At 46.5% G+C, this 12457-nt stretch overlaps 1 protein-coding gene across 1 annotated transcript in view; it reads left to right on the forward strand.

Moving 5' to 3' along the window:
- The window catches only part of LOC119397116 (serine/threonine-protein kinase LATS1-like), a 136383-nt gene extending 126424 nt beyond the window's left edge, over positions 1-9959 (forward strand). The window contains 2 exon segments of the mRNA XM_037664557.2: positions 5421-5701; positions 5703-9959. Of these exon segments, the coding sequence (XP_037520485.2) occupies positions 5421-5701; positions 5703-5880 (459 nt within the window). The 3' untranslated portion in view covers positions 5881-9959.
- Positions 9960-12457: the final 2498 nt, after the last annotated feature.

The following is a 12457-nucleotide window of genomic DNA, read 5'->3' on the forward strand; positions in this document are numbered from 1 at the left end:
GCCCACGTAGACAATGCCCTGCTCTTTCCGAACGCGCGCTCCCTGCTCTTTATTGAGCTTTTGCTCCCGAATCATCGTTAAGGGAGCACTGACATCGAATTTACGCATGTGAAGATTTTTACATCCGTGAGTAGTTATCGACACCCTAGTAGCGATTCGCAACCGAAAATGCCACTGAGGGATGAATAACTATCCGTTTTATTGATTTAGATTACCGGTATCTAGCAGGATTCAAAACAGCTGGCAAGCCCGTCATTTTTTAGCGCCGACAGCGCCACCTCCAGACCGCGCCCCAGCTGACCCCTTTTCTACAGAAAGGAGTGACATGAGGCTCAGCTGCTCAGCTAACATTCGTCTGCTAGGCGTACATGTTCAGTCACGCCTTGTCACCCGCATCGCCGTCAAAAATTTCTACTAGTGAAGACGACATTCTGGAACTTGGAATCACAGCGATTCGCAACGTCGCAAATCATTTTCGCTTCGACGCTTTGCGAAACAGCGATTAAAAAATGGATGCCGTTCCAAGCAGCAACGAGGAGGCGCCCGAGTATGCACGCTTGGGCCATGCTCTCTGGTGTGTCTCATTACCTGTATTAGCGAATTTTAGCGTGCACGGCATTCCGGTATACGCAAAGGGGTCTGTGGTATAGCGAATGCACACCAGCGGAGAAATAGAATGTGTTAGGTTTTTACAATAGCAATCCTGTGCTTGCAAAGTTCTTCGCACCGCCAGACGGCCCCACCTATCCGGCTTCTCACGGTTGCGGCTGCAGTAACCTGGTATTACGCTAGCGCGACGAACTCTACCGAAGAACTAAAATGCACTATAAACGCTACCTGCGTGTTACTTGTTAGCAATTATATTTATCTATATGCTACTCCACTTTGATAGCTTGTCGGCGTGTACCTCACGTGTAATGAAACGACACACTCATTCCGCTTTTTCCGCACTTCCAACAACATAATTCCCCGACATGCTGACTGATGAACACACGTCGAATCATGCTTTTTCCTTTTGCCTGTCTTTTCTTGGTGATTTGCGTCTTGTAATTTGAATGAAATCATTCAAAGTGGCGCGACGAAGATCAGGCATGAAGAGTGAGAGCGTTTCCAGGCGCTGGCGCCACAATAAAAACACTCGAACCGTTGATGTCATCGCTGCTAGTGCATCGTCACTCAGAATGGTATGCACCACTCCGAACATGTCACAGTAGTGTCGATGTCGCAGAATGATGAAAATTCCTTTGAGGTTTCGTACGCGCTTTGCCCTCAAAATAAGATAACTTCCAGGGGACGGACGCCATTCAAACTTGGTCAAAAATACTTATACATCTCGAGATTGAAATTTTATGTCAGTGCCCCTTTAATACCTTGTCCCAATCCATCTCCACAACAGCCGAGAATCAGTGACTGCGCCGGATTGAATCCTGCAATCTTCTGATGACAATATTTTGTCATGGTCTCTAGATGGCTGAACACAACACAGGAACACCGAGGACAACGAAAAACTCTTTATGGGAGAAACAACTAAACTATATACACAAGAAGTAGTGAAAACAAAACCCGACTATATAAACAAAGATCCCTTGTCCACACTATCACAAAACTAAAATATTTACAGTTTCATCACTGGTTGATGGCCTTGACGTGGCGGCTCTGGTGCTGAGGTGACGACTTTTCGTGTCTGCGAAGTGCGTTGCTTCACCGGAGCACGACCCTCTGCTGCACCGTCAGGTACCCATAGTTGCCGGTCACCACAAGTACCGCGTCAAGTACACTGCAAGTACCGCGTCAGGTACTTGCAGCAGCTGTACCACTCGTCTGGTGTGCGACCCATGGAGCATAGCCGCAGAGCATCTGCGCGTCCTCAGGAGAAGGGTCTTGCTGGTGCGAGCTCGTTGCCGTCCTGGTCACGCCTCCCAGGTCACAGTAGGATGCTGCGAAGGCACGAGAGGCGACGTGGCCAGCGAGGAGGAGGAGGAGAGAAGGCAGAGCGCGCGCTTGCTGGTGGGACAACCTTCTCCTGGCAAGCCCACGTAGACAATGCCAGCTCGTCGTTGCTTGCGTCCCAATCACAGCTCGGGTCACGCGCCTCGGGCTTCTCCACGTTATGATGCGTGCGCTCGCGCCATTTCGAACATCTTGTTGTCGTCTTTCTTCTTCGGAGGGCTCTTACTCATGACAATCACCTTTAGTTATTGACGTTACAGATGGAAATCTGGGAAAATTGACAATATGCATGATGGTATCGCGATTTTTATGTGTTGCGCCCATAGAAGAACATGTAAACAATGGCAACACGACGGAAGCATAATCTCTCATGCTGCGGTGAAAACCGCATTTCCTCCATGACGCTGTCGGGCCGCCCTCGTGTGCCTGCATGTTATGTTCGTATCCTATCCAGCCTTTGGTTAATTATTGTGCAGAAGAGAAAATTAGGCCAGTAATTTCAGATAAGGAAGGGTATTTCATAATTATGCCGGACAGTATTTTCTCAGAAAAAGCATTAACATCCATAAAAAAGAATTTTAGGACGGTCAAACTTAAACCATCGGTAGTTAGGCAACGTGCTGTGGACCTTTTGTTCAGACATAATCTTGAGAAGATAGCTTGTAACGTCAAGAAGACTAAATCGCATACTTTAGAATGGTCTTTTTCAGCGAAAACACATAAGAATGACATGTCTTTTTGAGCAGTAGTATCGGAGAAAGGCACCTGGCAATTTTCTGCATCTAGTTTCTTGCAGAACTACTTAGCCTCCTTGAGTTTTTCAGACCCTTTTCGTATGCATAATTCTCAGGCGTAGTTCAGTTTCTTTCAGAGGAGAGCCCCAGTGGTTGTAAAGCCTTTAGTATGGACATTGAGGACCTTTATTACTCTTTGCCCCATGAGGGGTTGTTAAAATGTGTTAAAGGCCAACTGCAACGAAATTTGACTTGGACAGAATTCGCTCGGAATGCGTAGTATGTTGGGTAAGTAATGATTGTAAAGAGTGATGTGCAGACCGTCACTTTTATTCATGTGCGGTGTGGTGAAGGAAGGAGTCGTGCACGGTAAGGCTGGTAAACAACATATATTCTCACGCTTAAACAACCTTCTAAGACCATACACGCATAGCAGACAGACTTTAACAAGATACACTTTAAACTAAAGGTTCAGTGAACATGCAATGTCCTAAAGTGATGCGCTCACGTTCCTTCATGTCTTGCCCACGTCCTCGCAAACGCCTGCAGCACAGCAGGCCGACGGACGATCGTCTCAGCAGGTGGACGGCACGTAGTGGCGCGGCTTGACGAGCAGCAGGGTGAGTGGTGGCGGGACAAACGTTCAGGCAGGCAGGAACCGAACAGGAACCGAACTGGGGCGGACTCGGACGCCTTGGTCACTAGCGCCCGCAGGAGCGCAACCCGTCAGGAGGCTGCCCAGCGGTTGTCCCGGGTAGCCCTCACGAACGTAGCCTCTCGAACGCTGTGCTTCCGTGGCCACTACTCCCAGCTCCCGGCTTCTTCCTTCTCTTTATCTTCGCTGCCACCACCACGCGCTCCATTTTTGTCCGCAACGTGTCGCATTCCTCGCTGCTGTCCTAGTCTTCAGTATTTCACCACAGTGATAATCAAATTGAAACATCTTGCTGTCGCGTACCTCATTTATAATCGGTGCTCTCATTATCAGCTAGCAGACGATGCGGAGCCCTAGCGGTGTGCCCAGACAAACCGGACACAAACGGAAGTGACGTAAATCGCAGTTCACGGCCGCTCGTGAGCAGAACTCCCTGCAGCCACATCCCTCCCTTTTTTGCGTGACGCTCCTTTACGAGCAGCTAATTCAGAAAAGTTAACTCTTTTGTAGAATGAAATGCGGGGCCGTAGGCTGCTGGAACACGTATGTTACGGACGGGACCAGCTTTCACGCTTTTCTGAAAAATGTAAGGCTTCAATAGCTGCGGATTATCACAGTGAGGCGAACGGAATGGGAGCTATCGAAGAGCGAGGTAGTTTATGCAGCACACTTCAAAGGTGACAACTTTATGTACAACGGGTACCTTTTTGCCCAAATACTACTGAGATTGAAAAGAATTTGATTCCCGACGCAGTGCCTTCAATATTCACCCACTGCAAACTTGGCAGCGGGAAGCCCTGACCAGCGTTTGGAGAAGCACCGGCGACAAGAGGTATTCGTATTAGACAGCTTTAGTATAGCATAAAATGCTTGTGTTAGCGTGTTTTGCACACTAAAATGTAGCGTAACGCTATTCGAAAGACATTTAGTATAGCGCAAAGCAGGTAAAACGACACCCCGCGAAGCGCTAGACTAGCTGCGCCATCTACGCGTGAGTAATGAAAGCTCCAAAAAGCTGATCGGCTCGCTTCTAGTTGCGAGTGGTCAAAGCAGCAAAGTTCAACAGAAATGTAGTTGTGCTCGGTTCAAATGAATTCAAGCACATAAACGTATTTAAAAAAACAAATTGTGCTACATTAGGTTTAATGTAAAAAATCTTGGGCGCTATCAGAAAAGTGTTTACAGAAATGCAGGGACGCTTTCGGTGGACATAGGAGTCTGCCAAACTGAGCATCAGTATAAAAAACAATGCTGTCTTACCGTCCGTAGTCTATCAACGAAGCGGGAATACCCGATGTGTAAACCCGCAGCATCATTTATTGTGAACCAGCGAGTTCTCCAAGACAGTACAGGGCGAGACGATAGGTGCGAAGCGGGCAGCCGTTGCTTAGAAAAAGGCTCTATGGCATGTATCCGTGTTTCCTTCACGGTGGATGTCGACATACTTAGTTTTTTCGTTACCATCTAAAAAGAAAACTCTGTGGCGCAGCCACGAAGCGAATACTTCGGAGCGCAGAGCAGACGATTCGCCTGCATCGGTCGGTCTCTGGTTGTGGTCTGCATCACTTCCGGTCACCTGTACTGGCGTCGTTTTTTCTAGTTTCGTCATCAAAAATTGTGTTGTTGGCGAGTTTTTCTCTTAGGTAACCACTTGCATTTCGAAGGTGAAATTTGGCAGGTAGCATTATCTCCTGCTAGACTGCCTATAAATCGGCTTTTTGAGGTGTGCGAAATTTCGTTGCAGTTGGCCTTTAATGACTGTATTAGCGACTTGAAAAAGTCTCGCGCACACCTGACACTGGCATAGTGTGGAAGTGGAAGTGAAAGCAGGCAGAAATTGGGGAAACTAAAATAAGATAAGAAACAAGGGGCAAGGTGAAGTGTGTACTACTGGTGCCAAATATTGAATCATGGAAAGCTTGAAACGATGCAAAGTTGCTTGATGTTCTTGGAAAAATGCATGTTATGAAGCAACAGTACACAAGTGAACTAAGGTGTTGTGGCGTTGCAGTGAGGAATAGCAACTTTTATGGTATGTATTGTGTAACCTACCTGTCTGCACTTGCATGGTATTTGTGCAGGTGCTGAACTGGGAAACGACGCTGCAGATCCCAAAAATTGCTCTGCTGTCCACAGAAAGCACAGACCTAATCCTGCGGCTCTGCTGTGGTGCGGAGCAACGGCTTGGCCGTAATGGGGCTGACGAGATCAAGGCGCACCCGTTCTTCGCTTCCATCGACTTTGAGGGAGGCCTGCGAAACAAGCCGGCTCCCTACATTCCCAACATCCGCTACCCGGCTGACACGTCCAACTTTGATGCCGTGGACGATACGGTTCTCGACAAGGCCCCAGCCGCCGCGCCCTGAGCCGAACGGCAGACATCCAGAGCATGCCTTCTTCGAGTTCACCTTCCGGCGGTTTTTCGACGACGGCGGCCAGGCATATCCCGTGCGGGCGGGGACAGGGGCTGCCCTTGGGGTTACGGGGTCACAAGGCAACGAGGAGGGTCTGGACGGACAGGGGTCTCCAGTTTATGTGTGACCGAGGCTTTTCGCGGACTTAATGCCGAATTTGACGGGGCTGACCGCGTAGGAGGTTATGACGCGCATTGAATGGCAACAGTCTTCCATCACTGTCTTCGTGCAGCTAATGTTGGCAGCTGAAAAAAAGCAGTGGAGCATGTGAGGCCATGCCCGAAGATTGCTTCTGTTCAAGTAAAGGCTTGGTGTTTGCATGTGTGGTCGGTCACAAGTGCTTGTGGTGGGTGACCTTGCCATTGCTATTGATGCTATCAGTGTTCCAGTTGGCGGCCATCTACTCTCCACGTGCTGCGAAGACCCAACTGTTGGCACGCAGATGCAGATAGAGGAATGTGTTAGGGAAGTCTGCCTATGTGTAGAGTGAAACCGTTGGGATGATGCCACAAACATGGGGTGGCGCTTGCCATTCGTTAAAGGCGGCAAGAGATGTGCAGCCAGAAGAACCTCGACTTACTTGACAGTGTTATTAACTAAGAGCAGTCAGTCTTGATGAATCCATCAAATTGATTGAGGTGTTCAAAGCAATCAGAGGGCCTCGTTACTGTCAACAGTTGCGATGAGGCAACATTGTTGAAAGGCTGTGACCAATTTAGCAAAAAGGAAATGCCAACAGGTGCCTCACCAATCTGCACAAACAAACGAACAAAAACAAATCGTATGCTTTCGGAAGGGACATCGCCGCAAGAATTCCACCACTGTATTGCGTCAAAGCCTCTGCCTGGATTTGAAGAGTTGCTGTGCTGTTACTGTATTCTTTGTTTTAGGTTTTTCTTATTGCTTTTGGAGCGAAGCAACGCCAAGTCCCGGTACTTTACTAGGGAAAGAAGAGACTCTGTTTCAATTTCGCGGTTGGAAAAAAAGTGTACACACACTCCGCCCTTGCGCCTCTTGACCGACCTGTTCTGATTTTTTTTTTGGTCGCTCTGGAGATGCACTGGACTGTGATACGTGTCGAGGCGGTTTTGTGAAGGACATCGCCGCTTGCTACGTGTGTGGCTGGACGTCGTCTTTTTTTACCCAGGGCACGTAGACATCAGAAAGGCACCATTGTTGCTTGTTGTTCGCTATTATTATTAATTATTATAATTACCTCTTGTATAATAGCTTCCACCAGCTACCTCTCCTCTTGAGGAGTCCAAGCCCTCTGTGTTATTTATTTGATTTGCAAGGAATTTTTGAAGAAGTCTGTGAGTGCCTGTCATCTATCTCTCTTTGTCAGTTTGCTCTCCCCTGTCTTCTTTCAATATCTTTTGAGGTGTGTGTGGTCTCGGTGTGTGGTGAACCACAGCTCGTTGTTTCTTTGAAGGGTTGGGGGGATTTGATGCAGCAGAATTGTGGCAGAAAGGCTGAGGCAGAAACCAAGCAGCACCATGGTCTTGTGTCCTTTCTTGTCCTATCTTTCTGCCACTGTTTTTCACTTGTAATCCTGAACCAGCCAGCCCAAATGTGTACCCTTCTACCAACTTGAGTGAGGACATCCCTGTGCATTGTAACATGTGGCATTTGTACAAGGAGAGTGCCTTCTCTGAAATCTTCAGCAGTTGGTGCAGCCCATTGCACCGGTGCTTATGTAGCTGGCATTCTGGCCTGAACGCAATTCTATACTCTATCTACCTGTCTAAGCATATAACCCGCCATGCTGCTAAGCTTGAGGGTGCAGGCTCAATTCAATGGGGTCAAAATGCAAAGAACACCTGAGTGCTTAGTGCACGTGAACAGGTGGTCAACATTAGTCCCCCACTACAACATTGTAAAACATTGCCTCTAAATATCTAGCTTGATCTTGTGACATGTGGCATACAGTGTACAGGGTGTCCCAGCTATTGAGCACCAAGATTTTAAGAAAGAATAACTGCATTATGAGCCCACATTGTTCCTGGTACACTGGAGCAGCCATTAGTAATGTTTTAATCAGATTTAATTAGATACAAATTTTTAACTTAATAATTACTCGTAATTATCCAAATTCCAATGAGGATCTGTAGATATTTTTAAGGGGCATTTAACTGCCACTTTCAGCAACATATTGTGACTACGCTTCCATCTGCATAAGAAAGCAGTGCTCTCATATGAGCTTATTGCGAGTACTACTAACCGTTTTGCCTGACGGCATTCTATACCTTAATGATGGCATCGAATGAGTGCCAGCATCTGTCGTGATTTCTGGGCGATTCCTTACAGTGGACCGTATTCGTCATCCATATCTCGCGGATCCCGTGGACACGCTGCTGTTCTGACTAGGTATGGCCTGACATTGTGAATCGTTTTCTGTGGCGATAGATAAAAAGGATTCATGCACACTACCAAGACAGGGACGGAGGGGGGCACACACACGAGCGCTGACTCACAACTGAGTCGGCGCTCATGCATGTGCCCCCCTCTGTCTTCTCGCACTGTTTTTCGTTGCAATTCTACAAAACCTATTAGCAATAGCTAGCTTCACACAAATGATATGTTGCTTTGGCCGGGGCATGGTCAATGAAGCTCTATCACTTTTTTTCCCCTGCATTCTTTGTTAACACTGGATACCCTGGTATAAACCAGTGCCCTCAAACACCAGGATACCCTGGTGTTTGAGGGCCCTGCTTCCCGATGCACATCACATGGTAGTCGCGTGGTATTTTCATATTTTGCGGGCTGAACAATTAGTATGTTGCTGAACATAGCTCTTGGATGTCCCTTAAGTATACCTATAGATTCCTCATTGGGAGAGTATTTCTCAAGTTAGAAAACTTACTACAATTAATTAACGGGTTAAAATAGTGGTGGCTACTCTAGTGCACTGAGAACCAGGTTGTCTTTGCATAGCGCAGGATAGCTGGGGCACTGTGCCTAGTGACAGTGCACGGGCGTTCACTCCTTGAAGGCCTTTCGAGCAGTTGCACGTTTGAGCATTTGTGGGAAGACGTTTTTGTTTGATGAAAGGAAGGCACTTGATGCATGCCAAGCATGGAACAAATGATCTTGCTTGTGACAATAATCTTTGAGGGGCTTGTCTATTGGCTGGTTGTTTTGGTGCATGTCCAGCTGACAGGTTCAGCAAGGTAGGGCCATTGCTAGGTGTGGCTTGCCCTGCGGAAATTTCGCTACTGTCTTCAGTTGATATGTTTGGCTGGCTGCAGTCCTTGTGCCTCTTCATTGGGGCCCATCTAGACTGCATTATCATTATGAACAAGAAATAATGTGCCCCCAATCACATCTTGACCCAAGAGCTTATTAATGGCTGCCGGCACAGCTGTTAATTGCCTGAGCTCGCCTTCAGCAACGTAGGAAATATTGCGTGATCAATCCATTTGCACTGTGTCATTAACAGCAGCTCTTCAAAAGTCTTGCCTTTGTTACGCTAAGAATTCTTTCCCTTTGGTTCCTTCATATTGTCATCGCCTGTTGTAGCAAGTGGCCAATACTGGCATTAAGAAAGAGTTAGGTCAACATTGGACATAGCATGTAAAAAAATGTTTCCTTTTTTACATTTTTCGTTTCAAAATTAGTAGAAAATAACCGTATTTTCCTTTGCTATATCATGTTATTCACTACAATTCTGTGTTCACTATAATCAGCTTCTGCTGTAGTTGCAGTGATTTTTGAAAGTGCCCATCTCCTCACTTCTTCCCATTAAGGAAAGAAACCTGAAAGAATGTTCTATTAAACTGGTGCAGCGTTTAGACAGGAATTTGTATGTTCAAGCTATATAAGACTTACGACATTGTCGACTCTGCCGGTCTGCAAAGTTGTGTTAAGCAGGCGAATATGCTCATATCAGAACACAAAAGAGACTAGTTGTGCCTTCAGTCCTTATATGTTGTTAGTGTGCCTGTGCATACGTGCCAAATTTGGATTTGTAGCCGGCTGTTGCAATCTCTGTAAAGAAAGCAACGCAAAGAGATGATGATGTGGTTGCGAGCACGAGGTTGTAGGCTTGATTCTTAGCTGTGGAAAACACGTCTTAGTTAGGGCAGGCATTAAGAGTACTTGGATTCGAGTGCATGCTGAGGTATTTCAGGTGATCAAACTAGCCCTGTTGTCAGTTATATTGCCAGCATTAATCCGAAGCACCAAGCTACAGTGTCCTCGCATAGCTCTTCAAAAAACTCTGTACTGGCGAAAGGGCAGACTTGCTGTTATTGCTTGCTTTGAAAAAGATTCTCAGCCCACGAAGGCCTTATGACTTAATTCACCCTCCATCAAGTCTCTGTGCCACAACTTTACCATGTTGTGCTCTATACTCCACCTTGTACAACACTCTGGAAGCTATGAAAGTAGTGCCTTATTGCCTTGCTGTAGGGGTGTGCGAATATTCGAAACTTCGAATGTGTGATTTAATTCGCAAGACACTTCTACTCTTCAAAAAATTCAAACACCACAAAACTTTGTAACAAGTATTCAAATCGGCACAGGGAACTACATACCTGGGCTGAATTTCACCTCATTTGTGGCGCGATCTTGCACGCGTTCTTAAAACAAACGGAGGCAGTCCGTTCTATCCTAGCACATGCGATTGGTCAGTGTAGAGCCATGACGTCTGTCACTGTTCACATTGACCAGTTGCATGCGGCTGGATAAAATGGACCGTCTCCGTTCGCATTGAGAATGTGTACAAGATCGCGCCCTTGATATACAAATAGACAAACTGCCCCCCACTGCTCTTTTGCAAACGTTGTGCCAGTATTCAATCGTAGTGACCATAGCGTAGCATTGCGTACGACGCCTAGCACATTGTTGCAATAGAGTGCCGATATTATAATGAAGAAAACCTCCGAAACAGTTGGGGAGCCATTGCAAAACTAAGAAGAAATGTCTAGAAATTAGGAAATCTAGCATTATTCTGGGTTATCCTCAGATGAAGCACCTGCAGTGAACATCATGCCAATCAGTTGTCATTGTTCCTCCCAGTCGAGAAAGCATGCTTAGACATAAACGCACCAGTGTGGATGTTATCATTGTTTGGAGGAACGGTGACATACAAAAGGGTGTCGCTGCTTCCTGAAGCAGCTATTCATCCTTTAGGACTACATTGAACAACTATTCTAATGTGATTTCTGGGGTTTTACGTGCCAGAACCACAAAAAACTTACAGGAGTCCCTTGGGCATTCGCCTAAGATAACACGAAGACAAAAGCTACCTTTTCTTAGTCGATGTACTGATATCCCCCTCCCCCTTGGAGGCTTTCTAGACCTCCCGTAGTTTTGCACTGCCTCTGTAATCGGCCCACTTTTGACCAAGCGACGACGCCATGTGACGTCATAGTGAGGTCACGATGATGTCATGGTGACGTCACAAATTTTGGATATCTGTGATGTCGTATGTTGATGTCATCACGCGATGATTATTCGTGTTGACAATTGATGCTGATGGTTAATTTTCGTGTTTGATGAGGCATCTGAGGCTTTTGCTTTTATATGATTATGAGGCACACCGTAGTGGAACGATCCGGAAGTTTAGACCATCTGGTGTTCTTTAACGTGCACTGACATTGCACAGTACACAAGCATCTAGCATTTCACCTCCACCGAAATGTGGCTGCCACAGCCGGGATTACAGGGACACTAGAGGCAAATAAAAATTTATGTCAGAGTGAAAGGTCAATGTTTCAGAACGTCTAAAACGTCACTGTTATCAACAGCAGTGCTCTAGTAATCAAGAAATTAAGGTAAACGTAGGACGCTATACACGCCATCAGTGGATCGTTTTGGAACGAGCCCGATGACTTCAAGAGTCCTGTGTACAAATTATCACTAGTATTCAGGCTACTTCTGATAAAGAAAGAACTTTCCGAGCATTGCAAGACTTAATAAGATGCTGCTTGTGCATTTCTGTTTGACTCATGGAAAAAAGAACTTGACGTCACAGTGGAGAATGGCGTGGGTTGTGCAAAAGTTCCGTTTTTGCAGAGCTGCAAGCGGTCGCATCTCAGTGGCAGTTTCGTTATCGCGCACTGCTGCGTGTGCCTTGCACGCTCATAAAAGTTGCCTTAACAAAAACTTCGACAAAATGCCCTGTCCATCTGATGTTGTGTAACGGGCCCTTCGGAGCAGAAACCGCAGTGTCGGCTGCCGGGCAGTAATGGCAGGCAACGTTGGGTAAGGCAAATGCTATGCCAGGAGGCCTTTTCAGGCGCGCAATTTGAAGTGTGCTAACACTCTGCGCAACACTAAAATGTGGTTTTCATTCAAAGTAAGCATTTCCTTGGCACAAAACAAGCACTACGAGGTTTCTGGAACGCTATTTCAACAATCAACGTTAACATTTGCCTTTAGTTTCCCTTTAAGCCCGCACCTTTTGTGTAAGCACACGAGCACCATTACCATGGTGGTTGACCAGATATGGTTCTCTCGAGAAATAGTGTTGTACAATGAGTATGGCACACTGCAGCGCAAAAAACACACAACGGACGGTACACTAACAATGACAACGAGCGCTGAACTTGCAACAACCTTCATTGGAAGAATTTCACACATGTTTATGCTGTCCAACACAGACGTCATTCACTACACATGCATAGGAACGCCAACTTTTTATCAGTTAGTTGTAGGGACGGCACGCTTGCACAATTATCCCCCAGATAGGAAATGCGTTC

The sequence above is a fragment of the Rhipicephalus sanguineus genome, chromosome 6 (genome assembly GCF_013339695.2).
Source record: "Rhipicephalus sanguineus isolate Rsan-2018 chromosome 6, BIME_Rsan_1.4, whole genome shotgun sequence".
NCBI lineage: Eukaryota > Metazoa > Arthropoda > Arachnida > Ixodida > Ixodidae > Rhipicephalus > Rhipicephalus sanguineus.